At 39.4% G+C, this 19,612-nt stretch overlaps 1 protein-coding gene across 6 annotated transcripts in view; it reads left to right on the top strand.

Moving 5' to 3' along the window:
- LOC110835994 (ubiquitin carboxyl-terminal hydrolase 48) overlaps positions 1-19,612 on the top strand; it is a 243,598-nt gene that overhangs the window by 213,548 nt on the left and 10,438 nt on the right. For all 6 annotated transcript variants that reach the window (XM_087349123.1, XM_087349129.1, XM_087349128.1 and 3 more), the window contains one exon: positions 9,345-9,420. In XM_087349123.1, the coding sequence (XP_087205249.1) occupies positions 9,345-9,420 (76 nt within the window). The remainder of the gene's footprint in view (positions 1-9,344; positions 9,421-19,612) is intronic.

Genomic DNA, 19,612 nt, shown 5'->3' with positions numbered 1-19,612 from the left:
GAATGATTTATCTGTAAGTCTCGGTAACGCAAGGCCAAGACAAACGAACAGATTTATAAATTACTGTGATGGCCAGCCATGAAGACCGTGGGGGGGGGGGGGTGAAGAGCAGAGAAGGAAGACTTGTGGGCCAACAGGAAGTGTTCGGAAATACAGTGACTAGAAGACACAAATATACCTCGAGAGCAGCAGCGCGGTATGCTGTCTTGTCCCCGTACTTAAGCACCAATCCATGGAAGGGAATAGGTGGCTTCGAGGTAATATATCCACGTATTTTATATATCGGCAATGGTCTCTTCAAGCTCCTGCCCATTTTATCTCCAGGGAAGACCCCGCGGTATGGGTCTCAAAGTAGAATGAACGGACACAGGTTCCTCAAGAGATTTTAACATCCACTCTGGTTGTTAAATGGTCGGCGTAAGGCACACGCGAGAAGGGTGGATGGGTCTCGGTGGTGGTGTTTTCAGCCCGTAATTAGGCATTTCTCGAGCGACAAGAGGCCTTACTGATGTGGTTAAGAAATTTTCTTCCACTTTTACAAACTGAACGGTATTCTGAGCCATTATAGTCTAATTTACATTATTAAAACTTATATCTAAGATCCGTTTTAATAATATCTTTTAACATATGCCCCTTTCCGTAAGTCTAAGTACCGTTTTCGGAGAACTCAGTCTTATGCCTTCCTTCGTTCTGACAGACGATGTTTGACGCTCGTTCGGAAGTTGAAGTCAAAATTTTATAATAGTAAATCTTTGTTTTATTTTATGATTACGAGAAATTTACATCTGAACTATACATTTGATATTATGATTAATGAATATCATTTTAATTTGTTTCTCTCATTTTTATTGCATCGATTAACTAATTTTATTCTGTGTCCTGGTGACGACTGTACGTGAATATATACTTATTTTTTTCTACTTGTATTTAACTAATATCTCTTCTGCTTATTGAATGTGTTTGTACGTGTTATTCTGTATAAAGTTCATGTGTTTGCCTGCAGATTAATATTAGCTACTGGTGAGTTCCATTAGATTTCGTCTAACGGGAACATATTTGGTGTCCACGTAGTATAGACATTAAAGATAATATCTGGGCTGAAAAGTACTGTGAACGCAGAGGAATAAGTTGCTGACTGAGTCTAAAAAGAGAGAGAAGAAGATGAACAGAAATGCGGTAATTCTTCTTCACATGTCTTGTTCGAAATTCAGACGCATAAAATTCGTGTGCTTTGTGTCCTTTTTATTAAATATCTGTGGTATAAATGACCAACTGATCATTTCCGAACGAAAAACTGAAATCAGCGAAAGGATTCGCCACGACTTTAACTCACCTTTGAATACAACACGTAGTAATGGTTTCTAGGAGAGTCTTATTAGTGTAGCTATAAATTACATTAAAAATATGTTAGTATAATGACACCTAATCTTGAAATAGAGGCAAGTCCCCAAGAATAGTTTATGTTCTTTTCTTTATATTGGACATCAGTCAGTTTAAGTGTGGCGTGGTGAATCAGCCATTGACACAAACTTTCAGATAATCGTCTTCTTTATGTAATTTAATGAAACTGAGTCTGAGCTGCATGTAGAATACGGGTTAATGACCAACACGCCTTAAAATTAAATTTCCTTTAAAACTCGTAGTGTTGATCTCCAATTCCAAATTTCGTCGAAATACGAAAGTTTGAAGGAAAGCGAGGACTGGGAAGAAGACTGATACAGCTAACCGACGATCTTAAACAAGAAAAGAAGATGAAGTTTCAGGAGTTAAAACGAGAAGCTGAGAATAGGGAAAACTGGTGAACTCTTTTTGGGCAGAGCAATGGACCTGTCGTCAGACAGAACACTGAATAATAACGTCTAGTGGTTTTGGTAATTCAGACTGGCAAATAAGGTGCGTAGCTTATTCCTCCAGTTTCAAGGCTACTTGCATCCTTGTGTACATCGGAGCCACATGTAAAAATTTGCACAGCCATTTCTTGTTTCTTGTTCTTCATTGATGAAGAGGTCTTTGCCGCTGCTGCAGTATCTGCAATTGGGTGTGTGCGCACACCGACAATAGAAGGAACACGTACGCAGTGTCTGGAGCTTATCTTCACCTTAAGGAACTCAATTCGGTGTCAGTCCTCCGAGGAGAGTTTTTGCTTCTAGCTATCCAGTCAGCAACGCACTCGCTGAAGCGAAAAACAGTCTCTCAAGAGACATTACAAATTACACGTACCTTCCGAAGAATAAGATTGGCCTAAGTGCGCTCGATAAGCGGACGTGGTTTACATTGAAGATGGCTGTCTTATGGGTTGTTGCGCTCGCCCTGGTGATTAAAGCAGAAAGAACATCTGAAACGTCGATAAAGTTCTACCGTACTACACGGCTCAACTACACAGAAGACAGCCATCTTTATAATCCCCGCCGTGAGAATCTTTAATGGGTTACATTATATTCTTGTCCATTCATATTAATTATTTTTGTTGTGTGTTTTTACATTGATACTCTCCGAATGTATTTATGTTGCACTTGGTATCGTAATGTATTGTAAATTTAACTGCGTGGTTTAATTATCGTACTGATTTCTGGGAGGATGGATTGATTCTTTATAAATTTAAGTTTCGTGAGTCAGTGGTGAAGATATATTTAATATTTTTCATTATCATAACCTATTTTTCTAGGCGAGTAACACAAATCAACAAAGCAAACCAATCTAGGGGCAAGAATGTTTATAGGGTTTTATTTTTTTACGGCGATATGAGTTTGCATGGTGATTTGTGTTGTTGAACCGTGTAATCTTTTGGTTATATACAAATATCTTGAAGGAGCATACTGCTTCCATCTTCAGTGCTCAAGATTAAGACACTATACGGTCCAACAACTTAGAACAGCACCATTTAAGAAGAGTAGAATTGACGTTTCATGATGACCCGCGTCGTATTTATTATCGTTAAAATAGCAGTTGGTCTTGGATGGGATAAGTTTGTTACGTTGAGTTTCCAAAACATTTCTTCGTATTATCCGCTGTAAGGAAACGATGTAATCCGTTTTGTTCGATGATCTCGTTCGTTTATAATTTTAACAGGTTATTTTAGTAATATTAGTAAAGTGTATTCTTCATTTTTGTAGAGCTTATGAGAGTGTTTTTATGAAATCTGTTTCTTAAAAGAAAAGGAGGGCGAGGATTGAAATTTTGGTCTCGTAATATCAATGAAGGCTACCTGAATGTTTCGCTCGCGTCATAAATAACGCACCGGTTAGAGAGAGAATGCTCTGAAAGTCGCTTGAGGCTTCCTGAGACAGCTCGCTCGCCGTCTTACCCCATTGCTGCCTGAAAGAAGCCTGCTACACCTCGGTGGCTGCTTATCGCAGCGAACTGCGTACACGAAATTCGTCTGTGCCCCCCACGGTGGGCCGTTCCTTATTCGGCAAAATGCTCTGTCCTTTACTTTTCTCGGCCTTTGTTTCGATAGATTGAGGTACCGTTGCACTCACTTTGCGGGCGACAAATTAATTATGGTCGTGGGTGAATGGTTAACACTCCCATCATATTCGGCAAGTCCCAAGTTAGGTTCTTGGCGAAAAGACTGGCTGTCCTGAGAGAGTTTTAGAAATTGTTCACAGTTCCTGAGAGGAAAATTTTGGTGTAGTAGACCTTTGTACTTAAATCAGGCCACAACCACTTCCCCATCCATATTGTCCTCTTCTTTAACATTCTCTGGTGATATCCTTTGTCATGAAAGATCTGTGTTAATAATAAAAACGACAACAGTATAATTGTAATAATTATCGCTGTGTACAAAGACCGACATGTTTTCCCTGTTCGGGGTTCGTACGCCTAGCTGTGAACAGTGACCTGGTCCATACAGTTTTCCTCTTCGGGTCGGAAAGGATCTATCTATTCCCGACAGGAAGTTTTCCAGCTGAAATCTTTATGACTGAATCTCCAGCCCCACTACTGCAGCGTCCTTGATAACGCAAGACTTACAATTCCAATCCTTTTTGAACATCTCCGTAAATAGATGATTTGCTCATCCCACAGAGTAATGGTGGAGTTGAGGGGAGGAGGGGGGGGTTGCCAGGCCACTCTGCCCGATGTTTATCGTGACACATAACACTGCGGTATCGTACATAGCACTTCATATGTTATGATGCACCGTAGTTTGCGTAAAAGTGAACCATGGCACATACTCTGTACAGAGTTGGCTGTCTTACGAATTGTTAGCACCAGATTTTGGAGGCAGCAAAGATTACTGAAATATTGGTAGACTTCTGCCAGACTACACGGCGCTGTAACCTAGAAGACAGCCATCTTCGAGCTCATAGCCGTGAAAACGTCAAATCCTACTACATTATACACTTCAATACATTTCCGTGTCTATGGATGAAATAGATACTAATTCTTGAAGCTCGGTACGAAGACTGCCTCTGCCTTAGTGATACGTTTTAATATTATCCCTTACACTTGTCTTGGTTTTCCGACCGCCGCCTGTCCACGCCGGTTTAAGCTAAAACTGTGTTTGTCAGGCGTTACTAAATTTGCTCTGTATCGGTATAGTATAGAGATTAAATATTCTTGAAAGCGCTTACAATTCCGAGGTTTCAACCATCTGTTGGGCTTTTGGTAGGACTTCTTGAACGAGGGTTAGGTCGGTGGCAAGACCTTTACCCGCGTGGGTCAGTACAGTACAGAATAACGCGGACATACATCCGTGTCTCGTGTGGGATTCGAACCTAGGAATCCGTTGTTCATGTGGCGACTCTGATTGGTAGGATGAAATATAATTTTATAAGGAAATACAAATTGACAGAGATTTGAGTAAGTTGTATAACTTCTGTTTGAGAAATGTTTCGAAACAAGTAATATCCCGAAACGTCTAAATATATAAGATTTCGGTTCGTACCGCAAAGAAAACACAACACTTCTCCATTACAGAGTTGAACTGTTTAATGTTGTATATGAAAATATTTATGTGTTTGTACTGAGAACCGTACAAAACTCATAAATACAAATTTCAAAGTTACAGATTGTTAAAGTAGTTGGTATATATAATTACCACTTGGGTTTAAAGCGTTACATTGCTGTCTGTCAGTTGAAATTGATGTGGCATGCAAAGGAACCGCTGTAAGTTGCGCATTCAGCCGAAGAAACATAAATGTGTAGTTTGTTCGTGGAACTAATTTTATCGGTGTCGTAATTCACTGCTACTGCAAAACATTTTTGTTGAAAAATGCCAAGGAATGAGGTTATGTGAGGTACCTTGGCATTGGCCTAAATGGGATGATGATAATGATGATAACAACACTAAATAATAGGCATTATAGGTTAGTTTGTGAATTTATAAAGTGGACTAAATTAGTAGCATGACAGTGATAAATTTTTGAATTTCATGACTACGGGGAATTGGTTACCGTCTGCGTAACTACCACGGAAGAATACGCATGCAGGCTTAATTAAAGTAGCGAATCGGATTTCGGGTTCTCGCAGCTGTGAGTACGAAAACGGCTGTCTACGGCGCTGTAGTGCCGTGTAGTCAAGACAGAAAGGACCTCCTGAAACGTCGGAAAACTTCTACCAGACTACACGGCGCTACAACCCGGAAGACAGATGTGAGAACTTCAAATCCTAATAGGTCATTCAGTTGGTTAGTTAATAGTTAATTTGGGTTTAAATGTTTCTGTCAGTGGCGCGACACATTTTGTATAATCATTCTTTGACCTTATCCATCCTTGATGATTCAAAAATGATTCTGCTGGACCAAGTTTGTGGCGACCAGGACAAGGGACCTAACAGAGCACCTGATGATGGAAGTATAATTAGCTTTCGAAACTAGGTTTTTAAACGTCAATCAGAATTGTTATTCGTAACCAGTCAATCAGCTGGTTACTCGGTTCGGTTGGTAGAGGTAGTAGTTTGATGGTACGTACAGCGACTTAACCCTGTGTTGCACGGAGTGTCAGTGGATGACGACATCACATATGTGATGAAGAGTTGGGAACAGCTGTGAGGAGGGGGTGAACGTCGCCAAGCCACAGACATATCTCGCTCGATGCGTCTTTCCCACGCCTCCACAACTCGTTCGTCTTACCAGATATACACTGAATGCAGTGCAGTAATGGCGTATGTCCACACTTTGTGTTGTGACCGCTCTGAGTTGGATATCATTTTATACAGGAAATCGTATAACTGTTTCTGTGCTATGAAAGAGAGATCTCGTTTAGAAACACTGACAGTTCTGGTCTGGATTTATTTTTTGTCGTTTATTACGTTCAGTCAAATGAAGACAATTACAATTTAGACATTTTGTTTTGTAAGTCTGATTGTGGTCAACCTGGTTGTGCGTTATCCGTACTTTAATTTCGTTGGCTTTGTTTCATGCCTTAGCCATTCATTTGAAACAAGAATTGTTGTCTGATTTACTGTTAGTTATGCCACTCTTGATGTGACTGGTGTACAGTAGTGAGCGTGAAGCTGAGTAACTGACATATGTACTTCTCATCTCTTACGAACTGTTCCTTCAACAAACCAGTGCATATTCTGTTCCGACACGTTTAAAACTGGAAGTGGCTTGTAATAGTAAACAGTTTGTTCCATCTCACACAAACATACAAAGCGAAACGATGCTACACTTGGGAGTTATGAGTACAGTCGGATTTTATGCACGTCAAAGAAGTCATATTTGTTAGTCTTGTCCGCCTGTCTTTTGTTTCGCTTTGAAGGCCACTGACAGAATTTGTATTGAGTTTTATACCGTGTATCAACATTAAAAGTTGTAGGTACCACATAATTTGCATTCTGTATCGGGCCGAGTCCGTCAGTGATCGCCAGGAAGATGATATAAACGTTGGTAAATATAGGCAAGACCATAAATTTCAACATCTCAAAAGACTGTAATTTTCATATTCGCCGCCGTCAGAACCTGAAATCTCAGTAATATTAGGCGATCTGAGCAAACTGAAAAGGGTGAATCCCAGTGCCCTAATTTGCTCACGTAATTTATCCCTCGTAGGCTTTAAGTATTTTCCTTATCATTCCGTGGAAACACATAGGCCTAATTATTAGTTTCTCTTCAAAGCATCAGACGAGGGTTTAAATACACACAAAATAACTGATGAAATTATTTATATGTAACCTTGATCTTCTAATAAATATTGTCCCTTAGTTTCAGAACAGAAGCTTTCTACGTCTTCAAATGTTTTCCGTGCAAAATGTTTGTTTCCCGTTAAATCGGTTACCACATAAAGAATCTTCAGAAATAAAAGTCCCATAGTTTGAAATGTTACGTCATCGCCCTGACGTAGTCCCGAATGAGGTTATTTTTTTAATCTTTACGTACCAACTCCCCGGGCATAAAGTTGCTCTCTGTGGTACTGTTGTTTGAGGAGGGGGGGGGGGGGGTTGAGGAAAGGGATCATTGGTTCCCAAAGTCTGAGTCTGCTGATATTATTAAAAAGTCGTCGTCGATTACAATTTTTTATATCGCTTTCCTTTATATCTCATGATTTTATAGAACATTAATAAAAACAGAGAGAGATGGGCATCTGTAAAAGGGTTTATTACGTGTATTATACGTAGATGATTAATTAGAATACTGACCGGGGGAAAAAAGTTTCTGCTCATGTATATTATGTTTGATTTCGGCTTTTGCATATTCCGTTTTCACGTGGTCAATCGCTGCCATTGAATGAAGAGGTTTTTAATATCTCTTTTATTTGTACGTCTTGAAAGCAAATAACATTATTGCGAGAAGTTGTTTCCCAGTTGCTGCATCCTCGCTGTCATCTGCTGCTTCAGGACACTGTTCAAATGCTGAACCAGTTTGCGAATCAGAATCAGCCCTGGAATGTAGCGGCTCGTGGGAGAGGGGATAAACATTGGAAATGTTGCATATAAGCGTCCATTCATCTAGAATATTTCTTCCTGCTCCTTCATCAAATATACCAGGTGATTCAAAAAGGACTTTACAACTTTGAAAGTGTATAGAAATTTATTCAGAAGGCTTACAGAATCGGTTGAGGTGTCATTTTGTAGCAAAACAAATCAAGTTTAACTCACGTTGTGCTGTAGTACCGAATTCCGTCACCGCGAGCGCAAGCGGCAGTGAATTTGAAAATGGCTCGAAAATTTTCTCATACCACAGTTAGACGAAGATGACCAAAAAGGACGCATTAACTTCCAGCCAGACGGCGCACCACCTCACTACCTCACAGAAGTCCGGGATTTCCAGGTCGGTGGATTGGTCGAACAGGGTCGATATCATGGCCACCTCGTTCTCCAGATTTGACACCTCTCGATTTTTTTCTTATGGAGTTTCATTAAATATCGTGTGTATGTTCCACCCTTACCTGCCAATCTCACTGAGCTCAAAGCTCGAATCACCGCCGCAGTTGCAGAAGTGATATGCTGGATCGTGTTTGGCCAGAAATTGATTTCAGGTGGGATGTCTGCAGTATCACCAATGGCAATCGCATCGAACCAAAATGACTGTTTGAGGTAAAACTTGATTTGTCTTGCTAGAAAATGACACCTCAACCGATTCTGAATAAATTTCTATACACTTTCAAAGTTGTAAAGTCCTTTTTGAATCACCCTGTATAACAATCAAAATATATGGTATATTCTGTGGGTTATAATCCGGGTTTTCATTGCGGTGATTATGAAGGTGACTGTCTTGTGGGATATTGCACCATGCAGTCTTGTAGAAATATACCGACGTTTCAGATGTGCTTACTACCTTCATTATAAGGGCGATTAATTATCATCATACTAAGCTGATTCGGTTTCATGGGGGTCGTTAACTGTCTCTGTTGTAAAGGATTTATATTGAAATGTTATTGGTACCGATTTGGTCAAGAACTGTCATTCTCTTCCCACCATCGGCCTCTTTCGTAATTCACTTACATATTAATCTTTTCACAGATAAGATACGAATATAAAGTCTTTTGGACGGAAGAATAACGCATTCTTTAAAACATAAGTTCAGTAGCACGAGAAGAATGCTAGATAAAATTTAGTAAGAATTGTACAAATTTTTTTTCTTCAAAATTTACGTAAATCGAGTTTGCTTTCTACATTTGATTTCTGTAAGTCCATTTAAATATTATAGTATTATTCCATATATCTCTCTCGTTCGCAGTGATCCTTTTTCTTGAGTTTTTTTTTTCCCCCAGAATAATGTTCGCATTTTCTGTTTTTCCTTTGCTTCAGTGTCCGTACTCATCACAGCACATGAGCGGCTCTACGATTACGTACTCATTTGGCCTATATTATTAAATCAGCTGAATCTTGAATCGCTTGCTTCGAAGTAGAAAATGGTTTCAGTCGTTCCAATTTCAGTAATTCTGTGTTTCCTTTGGCAGGCGGACGAGCCTTGTGACGACCCTTCTCTGATTGATGACTATATAAAAGCCACCACATTCGAAGAAGGCTTTAAGGGTGAGTAACAATCCCTTTCACATTTGTGCTTCTGTTCTCGGATTAAGAAGTCATTTCGCATTGTCTACCGTTTGCATTTATGCGTGCGGGACTTATGAAATACACTCGCCCCTTCGCCATAGATTAGTTTACAGAGACCGGTAAGTTTTAAGCTTCTGTGTATATTAAAATTTTAGTAAAGAATGTATTTATTATCGTGTGAACAGTAAAAATGTAGGTACTAATTTTCTGCTTTCAATTTGAATATGTAACATTGCGATTCTAAAAATGTGTAAATGTAAGTTATTTGCATGAAGCATAAATTTTGTTAAGTGGAGGGTTGATGTGATATAAACAACCAGTGTTTGATTTTAACGGCAGCATGATTTTATCTTTGCTACCACGTCACGTCAAGGCCGACTCTGAGGCCCATCAAGTCTCTGTCCTTCCCGTGGGTTAGAACGACCACAGTTTGAAATTGACCATCTCCTTTAATTAAATATATGCAGGTAGCCTTCCCGATTCCTGTTATGAACAATTGTATTTCAATTTCTTCTGCATTTAACGCCTAAATTAAAAATTTGAGGGACTTTTAGAACAATTTTAAATCGATTTTATGCAGTATTTGACTGCATTTTTAAATACGCCTTACGTTCCAGTTAATTTAATCGTCAGTGTTATTAATACACAAGTCGACTTTGAGGAACCTCGGGTGACACAGAAGGCTTGGGAATTTCTTGAGAGTGTTCATTATCTTGTCAAGGAGGACTCTGCTCTGGAGATGGTTCGTCTTCGACCTCCTCCGCTAGACAATGAGCCGTGTGTTACCAGTAGCCTTTACAAAACGTGCAGATGTTTTCTTTCACGTGAGCTCCCTCCTGACTTCTGGTGAAATGACAAATTGTTAAATTCATAATTATCTTGTGGTAGAGGCGCCTCAAGGAAGGCGTCTTACACGTTTATATATATAGCATAATCTGCTGCTTACTTCGTAGAAGGGTTCCGGCCCTTCCACCCTTCTGCTAGCATTCCGAGCTACTTTTCTTTCACCTCTAATTAACTTAAAGTATTTGAACAATGTTTTAACTCATTTTAACCGGGTTATAAGTAATTACACTAATGCCTTCTAATTAGATTCTCCTGTTGTAATTTTGAACGGTAAAGATTCAGTTTTTTATCTTTGTATTAACCCAGTTGTATGGGGCCGTACTACAGCACAGAAGGTTGGTCGCCGGTCTCCTCACCGCTGAGTCCTGAGTTTGTTGCCAGAGTAGTCTGTGTGTGATTTGTGTTGGATAAAGTAACACTGGGAGAGGTTTTCCTCCGGGTCTTCGGCTTTCCCCAAATCGGTAGTAATCCAACGCTGGTCCATATTCGTTCGTGTAACGTGTGGGGGTTGGACAATGGGGCCGTTAACGACCCAGTTCCGCAGAGACATGACTTCACCTCACCAGCACAATATTAAAAAAATGAATTATTTGTTTAAATTGATAATCAATTTTTATGTAATCTGTAGGCAATAGTTAACGACCTAACTGCGCAGTGCAGGTCAGGGTCTGTGCTGTTCAAGAAACTGCCTTCGTTTATGGAACTCTGGTATTTGTTACAGTATTTCCAAAAGTTTACTGTTATGTACTTGAATGCAGTTTACATCCTCATATGACATTTGTCTAAAATCTGTTATAATTATATCCTCAAATCTACGTCTAGGTCTTGGCAAGCGACCTTTTCCATTGAGGATTTCTAAAGTAAAAATTGTATTATCCATTTCCAGTCGTTGTTTTGCTTGCTTTTTAATAATTTATTTCATAATTTTTAAATTGAAAATGCAAATTATGCGACTGTTTATTGTATAATTTTCCTCACACTCTTAAAACTTTCTTAGGCCCGGGTATGTTTTCCCCAGTGCCGTGTTCACGAAATTCCTTAAACTGTAGCAATCGTTTGCACTCATATTCAAACAGTGATTTTAAATTAATTTTTGTTATTGGTTTAAAATTGTTGTTTCAGTCCGTATCGTTATTTTCCAAACGAAAACGGGCATGCTAATTCTATCTTTTTGTTATCACGCTGTTTGAAGTTAAGAATTCGTGCTGCTCCGTACGTCTGCGTGGCGTGATGCTTTATTAACTTCACTTTTACTGTGGAATTCGTTTGTTACTTTGGTACTTGGTCCCACGGGCTAATCAAAGAATAAGGGAGAGACTTGATCAGTAGGCCTACGTGATAAATCATCGGTAGTTTGAGAAGCGAATTAAATTTAGTAGATTTTCACTTTCTCACTCTTTACGTCATGTTCGGAAATGTCATTAAGGTGGGCGGAGCCTCCCAATGACGTAAGACGTTAATGAGTTCAGTGATTGGCTACCGCGTATGTAATTTAACTTTGCGTGACATAAATTGTGTCGGGATGTGGTGATTACAAAGAGAGGACGATGATTAGCGGTGAGAAGCTGGAACACACGGACATGAACTGAGGAACGTATCTGGTCACGTAGATTCATCTGCTTTTGTTTGGGATTTTGTAAAATTGCAATGTCTTCGAAAGAAAAAGACGATTGTACAAATGCACAAAGAATTTTAGACGGAAGACTTCACCTTGGGGGTAGGCGTGGATCTAGACGAGTGACAAAGTGTGAGGCTGTTTATCGGTTTCAGCTGGCTCAGGATACTGTCTAATCGAGGGCTTTGTGATCACGGTAGTGAGCATTAAAAGTGGGTAATTTTTCGTTTAGTTGAATGACAGGATTGAAAAGATACCCTGGGGCATTGAGTTATAAAATTAGGATTTTGACACCAAGATTTAAAAGCAAATCTTGTTTCTGTATCTTTCATTTTAACTATTTTACAAGTTTCAACTTTATCATGGTCTTCTTTTTTAATTACTCGCGTGTAAATGTTGATTGCTGTCATTTTATTAAGGTTTACTCCACCTGATAGTTAATTCCATGTTGTAAGTGGCCTGTAATTTTCTTAATTTTGGTAACTTGGCACTCTTTGATGCATTCCATGTAACTACTTGCTGTAAGATGTAATTGTCGGCTCCACCTGCAGCTGTGTGTAATAATTATAAAGTGAAGTGGGACTTTGCTGCGTTAGTTTGAATGATTGGCTGTGTACTGACAGGGGAGTGAACACCTGTAGGAAGTGAAAAAGCGAAGAAACAGGCGGACTGAGAGAAATACTACAAAATGGGGTTAAGAGAAAAGAGAAGAACAAGAAATTAATAAAATAAGAAATAAGGGAAGGAAGTAAAATAAAAATGGAGAAAAAAAAACAGAAATCGATAGTAATGGATCTGTGGGGGCAGGGGTTATCAACTCGTGGCTCACCGTTGTTTTGTACGGCTCGGGTGTATATATTTTTAGTATTATGTCACTCTGTATGATGTAAATTAGTTAAATGGTACAAGAAAACACGTTTTGTTAGTTTTTTTTATGTATTTGAACTGCGGTGGGGTTTCAGTAAATAGACCTCATTTATAGCCTTGCGGCCCGCGAGCCGATAATAAAGGTTGACTGTGGCCCGAGGTCTGGTAAAAGTTGAGAACCCGTGATTCAAATCAGCCAAGATGAGATGGATAAAAGAGAGACGAGAAATACATACAGAATTTTAGTTGGAAATACTCAAGGGTGTACATCTTAGGAGGTCTGGTCGTATGTGGGGAAAATATTGAAATTGAACGAAGATAAATTGTATGTGAATGTTTGACAGGATTGAACCTACCCAGTAGAGGGTTCCATTACAGGCTTTTGTGAATTCGGCAATGGACCTTATGGTAACAGTCTGACCAAGAACTATAAAAAGATTTCGGGTTCTCACAGCGACGATTATTGAGATGGTTACCTTCTGGGTTATTGCTCTGTGTAGTCTGGTAGAAAGTTGGTGAATCATTGCCGTAAAGATGAAGGTAGCAAGCACCTCTGAAACGTCGGTAAAATTCTGCCAGACGACACGGCCCATCAACCCAGAAGGCATCCATCTTCAGCAACTATAATTTAATGAAATGGGGCTGGTGAACTCGTGTCTGTAAGGAATTAAAAATACATTTTTGGGATACATTTTGGGGCGCAGGGCTGTTGGATGATGTTGACGTACTATTATTTTTTAAAATATGAGTTGTGTAGTAGTGGAGATTGGGAATCACTGGTTCAGGCTGTGTAAGGCGTTTACATTGGATTGAAAGAGTCAAAAGTGCAATGCAAACAAGCTAGCTCCTTATTCGTGGGATTAGTGGATTAGAAGTTGAATGTTGGGCATAATCCTTGTTATATAATCTTTTGTCACGGACTAAGATCCAAGGACCCCTTGTTTTGTTGGGTAAGATGAAGCCTGTAGAACGTCTTTGTCGTCTCACAGGATATGCGTGTTAGCATCGCAGTGCGTGTAATTTAATAGTTCTACGGGCTCCTACCTCATTTTGAAGTAGACGAAGTATCCATAAAATGTACCTTATAAAAATATCAGCTCAGTGGCAAGTGTTTGAAAACTTACAACCAGAAAATCAAATTGTTGTTCACCAAACGGTTTATTGTCAGTTTTACAGAATCGTAAGGTTTCTTTTACGGATATAATTTAACGGTTTCTCTCGTCTCTTTGGAAAATAAAACTTTCGGTCTATAGCAGTTTTAATTATGTGTGATTTCTTCCAATTTTGGTCGGAATGTGGTATTACATTGTCAGAATAACGGAACAGTAAAGTGGAAATACACAAGAAAATGTTGCAGTCTGACGGAACAATCGTCTCATCTGTGGCCTGTCTGGTTCATGTCAGACGAGATCAGAATTGCGTGAAATTACCTTGCGCCTGTGCATTTCACTTGTCTTATTCACAAGTTTGAGAAGGTAAATAATTTAGTTACGGACTAAATCGTTGGCTTCTAGAATTTAGCGCCGTCTTTACCGAGAAATATTTCGCGTTTCATTCTGCCATGTTCTCGACAACAATAACGTAATAATACCATAAATTGAGGGGTATGAGCTGGGCGGAACACGTAACAGGCATTAGGTAATACATGAGAAATGTATAGGAAATTTTGGTAGGTAAACCTGAGTGCGAGAGACCTCTTCAGAGACCTAGGCATAACTGACAAGATAGTGTTAAAATTTATCTGAGAAAAACTGTTGTAACATGTTGACTGGATTCAGGTGGCTCAGGATATGACGCAGTCTTGTGGTTTTGTGAACCCGGTGTTCCATGCACACAGAATTTTCTGACTGCTTGATTAACTGTCAGGTGCATGAGGCCGTGTTATTATAATAGGCCTTAATAATTTCTTTTTATGGCGATAATTATGCTTTAAATATTGACAGCTCGCTGAGCTAAGTGAGTCATTTATAAAAAAAGATTATCAGCAATTATTACAAGTGTGTCCCGCGGCCAACTGCCCTTTTATATAAAAATAACATGAAACTAGGAACTGGTCGACCATTTTTGCCTATGTAGAAGGTAATAATCTTCACTCGTAACTGTAATAACCTAGAAGAAACGAAGCTGTGAATCATGACTGTTGTTAGCCAGACGTAGGAGTATCTCATCTTCACAGTCTGTCTTTTTAAGATATACCAATTTTAATATAGTCTTTTCTTTTATTCCTTTGTCGGCTAAATTGCCTGTTCCAATTTTAAGATTTCCCACCCAATGTTTTAAACACATTTATTTTTCTTTCATGTGTGCTACGTATTTGAAACCAGAGCTGTGTTGGTTTGTAATGCACCCATCAGTGTATTTGTTTAGGGCGTTGTATTCGCAAAGATTGGGGATGTTGGTCATATCTTCCTGTCTGTGTATGTCCCGTCATGCGAATCTTTCAGAGTAAAACCACATGTAGCTGGAGATACAAGAATTGTAAAAAAGAATGACATATTTGATACGAAGGACTGAGCATGAAACAGGAACCTTTGTTTGATTCGGAAGAAAAATAGAATCAGAGCAGCAAAAAGTGCGACTTGACTTGATTCATTGCCATAGAAATTAGTTGCCTATATAAAACTCAAGCCTTACGTCATTTTCAGCTAACGGGAATAACCTGTTCAAAAGAAATTCTCATCTTGTTCAGGCGAACGCCTGAAGCACAGTGCTTCATTTTGTTGTAATACTGCCTGTTTTATATTTAAACCAGAGGTGAAAAAACTGATTTTTTTTTTCAAAAGGGTTAAATCAACGAGAAAGAGTAATTGAAACGTTGGAGATAACATTAAGCAACACTGTACCTCAGCATATGTTTTTCTCAAAATCGCTGACTTTGTATACTGAGACGTACTGTATGTATTTTTTATCGTGAGAATTGGGTACGTCTGTGCGATTAAACCTATGCAGATTGTGTGGTCATTAAGATATTTCTCGATATGTTTTATTTCCGGAATTGCAGACCAGATAGAGGTGAAATTTGCTACTTTATGGTTTTAAGTGTCAGAGGAATTTTATTTCGGTCCATGCCGGATCAGTATTTTCTCTCACTTTAAAAGAATCTCAGACCGAACTTGTTTCGCCTCATAATACGAAAGAATGGCGTAACATTCTACAAAACACAAATCTCGTTAAGATCTACAACCCGTATTTAAATGTTTCTCCATGTGAAGTTTGTTTAATAATCTTAAGTTCTGAACATTTTACATCGACTGAATGAACTGAAGTCTTCTCTGGCGATTAGGTGTGTGAGAATGGAATTAATATTCGGCGTTTCGGAAACGTGTGGTCTTGTAGGCGGTTACCAGTGTTTTGAAATGAACTTATCATCTCCATATTTAGGATCCTCCCAGATTTTGGTAACCACCTTCAAGACTGCAGGTCTTCTGCGCCATAACCCATAATTCCTTCGACCGGAAGTATCACAAGTGTAAAAATACACGACGTAGTGCAAATTACTGTCTTTTCCGGATTGCTGTGATGTATGTCGGTCGCGTTTTAATCATATCATTAATAATTAGCTTCATTTTCTGAAGAGTAGCAATGCTGAAAACAATAACCATTACTCTTTTTCACTTCAGCCTAAGGTTAAACCGTGACTTGGCGGAAGCCATAAACACCTATGAATATTAAGTAAGGGCAACTTGTCGTTGTATCGATGCAAGAATGGCATATATGTAATAATTAGACTACTTAAATTTTACATGCTGAAAGCACTTGAACTAATTCATGGTGTTTTGTTTGTTTAGTAGTTTATTTAACGGGGTTTTCTCAACTACATGAGCCGGGATAGCTCAGTCAGTATAGTGACTAGCTACGGGCTGGACGACCGGGGTTCGATCCCCGACGGGGGCAGAGGATTTTTCCTCTAGCCTCTGCGTCCAGATCGGCTCTGGGGCCCACCCAGCCTCCTCTACAATGGGTACCGGGGTCCTTTCCCGGGGGTAAAGCCGGCCGGGGCGTGATGCTGACCACTCACCCCCATTGCCGAGGTCAAGGAAGAGAGGAGCTATACCTCCACTCCACCAATGCGCCTACACGGTGTTAGTGGGACAAACTTTACTTTACTTACTTTTTTTCTCAACTACATAGGTTAAATACCTACGTGTATTAGGTTTAGTGCAAATTATTAATTTTAAGTAATATAGATGTGACCTGGGCCAATTCTGAGGTATTATCCAAATATTGTCCGGGCGGTTTTTAAGGAAGTTACGAAAAGCCCGATACGGGATAGCTGGCTTATGGGTCTCAAATCGGTGACATCACATAGCTAGTCTAAACTCGTTATAGGTAGTAGGCCTGTTATTGATGAGCGCTTCACACTTTCTTCTTTTGACACAGTCCGAAACTAAGCAGTCAGGCAGAAGCTCTCGTTGGACCTGCCTGTCATCCCATTTAATCTTCTAACCCTTTGAAGAACAGTGGATGAGCGAGAAAGCTCTCGAAATTGTAGTGAGAGACTTCTATTAAAGGGGAAAGAAGAGATGAATTTTCTTCTTTGAAGGTTCCCATGCAATGCTAGTTCGCCCTTCTGGTGAATGTATTTTTAAGGGAATGTGTGGATTTCGGAATTGGGGAGGACAGAGTATTAAGTGGTAGAATGGAGAGAAGTTGAACATGATCTTACTACATTTCAGGTTAAATGTTTAACCAGCGTTGAAATTGATATTTTCTGTAGCGTAAGTTACGTGTTTGTCATAATTATTGCTTTTGACGTAATTACCTAAAATTCCAAATTACGCTTTCTGAACAGAGAGGCTTGTAGGTTTAAGGTAATGACCTAGGATTTTTTCAAGCTTTGTACTTTAGATTTCTTGTTTCAAATAGAATCGAGAGCTCCATACAATCTGCCCTATGTCCCGTAGTGCGTTCTTGTACAGCCACACTGCCGACGGATAGTTGCAGCCGGCAGCGTGTTTACATAAAACACCGACTGTTTACGTTCAGCGTGGACAAAATCTGTTGGGCTTCGTCCTATAAAAATGTGCAGTTAATTCGGGACGGATCTGATTTGTGGCTGGTTGCCGTTTATTCCGAGTTTATTTTAAGCTCTATTTCTTCCCATTCTCCATTCTCTCTTCATTTCACCTAATATATTACTTTCTGACTTTCTTGTTCTTTCGTTCTGATATGGTACACGTATTCTTTACATTATTTGCTATTTTGCATGTATTTCATTGACCTGTTGTTAGGTTATCTAAGATACATTTCCATCGCTGTAAAGGTTAATAAATAACACACACATTGCTCTGCAGAAATGCGAATTATGTCTACTTAAATTTACAACATTCTGAAAAGTGTTTCAAACGGAAGTTGTGTGCCGAATGATTGCAATGTCTTTATTCTGTCCTGTTGACATTCGTAAGCACTAATCTGCAGTTTAATTTTCGAAGAAAAACCCGCGTTTCTAAAGGACGTACGTCATTGTTCCATTGCTAGAATAATTCTGTACTTGTTGCGTGTTCCAGTTCATTCCCGCCCTGTTCTCAAATGTCACAATTCTGACACATGCTTTATAATTCCATTAGGTGGCTATAAATTAATTTTAAAAGAGGCACAGCTCAGTTTTTTGTGAGATGGTTGTTATTTCAGGGGGTTAAAATTGGCATTTGCAAGTCAAATGTTTAAATTTATATATATTTTTTTCGTAATGAAGTTTCTCTTTCTCTCCTTTTCTTGTGCACTTGACAGTCTGGCTGTTTTATCTGGAATATCAACACGTGTTTTCCATTTACACATCCATTACAAGTATGAAAAACACTTCTGTCTTCAGTCTTTACTCTTCCGTCAACATTATACATGTAATAAGAATATTTTCCTTGAGAAACACCTCAACATTAATTCCCTTGGGGTGTAATGTAAAATGGGGGTGTCAGTTTTTTTTTATTGGCATATGGTTAAATGCCATTTAAAAAGACTTGTCAAGATGCATTTGCATTTAGGGTGTAATTTCCTCTGTTATTATTTGTACATTCAACACGACAGCCTTCTAGGTCTCGTAGAAGTCGGTCGACATTTCAGAGTTACTTATATACTGCTTCCACGATCAGCTCGCCGCCTTGAGAACCTGAAATGTTACATATTTTTACATTAATTATTAATGATCTAATAGTTCTACGTTGTTTGGAGTTTTAACACCGGCTATTCTGATTAAGATTTGTTGTGTGATATTTCAGGTTCTAGGGTCGGCGAATATGAAGATGGCTGTTGCACCGTGTAGGCTGGTAGTTTACCGACGTTTCAGAAGTGCTTGCTGTGTCCATTATCAGAGCGATCACACCAGGCACCCCTGAAATATCGGTAAACTTTCAGCAGACTATACAGCGCAACTTCCCGCAAGACAAGTCCTCTTTAAGACGTATTGTGGTATTCCATGGGGCCAACAGTATGGCATATTCGCATCATATTTCGGAACAGTGTCATTGTGTGTGTGTTTTTTACGGAATATATCTCCACCAGTTTATCGCTGTCGCAGTTAAATGTACTTTAATGGGTCTACATTTACATTAGCCACGGTGGTCTAGCGGTTAGAACGCTGGCCTTGTAATCCTGGGGTCTCGGGTTCGATTCCCGGCGGTGCCCGAATTTATAATTTGTGTTGGACAATGCCGTGGTCTAGGCAACACGGAGTTTTCCTCCGGGGGCTTCCCCGGTTTCTCCGTGGCATCCCAACAATTACTCCATTCGCACACAGAAGAAGTCAATGGCAAACCACTTCTGGATCATCTGCCAAGAACGTATATGAACAGGTCCCAGTCCGAGAAAAGGATGGAAGGATCCTGTTCATATGGACCTGTCGTCAGA

This window comes from Zootermopsis nevadensis, unplaced genomic scaffold (genome assembly GCF_977971745.1).
Source record: "Zootermopsis nevadensis isolate Lab colony 2312 unplaced genomic scaffold, Znev_1.0 Znev_ptg000015l, whole genome shotgun sequence".
NCBI classification, from domain to species: Eukaryota; Metazoa; Arthropoda; class Insecta; order Blattodea; family Termopsidae; genus Zootermopsis; species Zootermopsis nevadensis.
The sequence above is the reverse complement of the archived record's forward strand: the minus strand, read 5'-3'. Positions and strand labels throughout refer to the sequence as shown.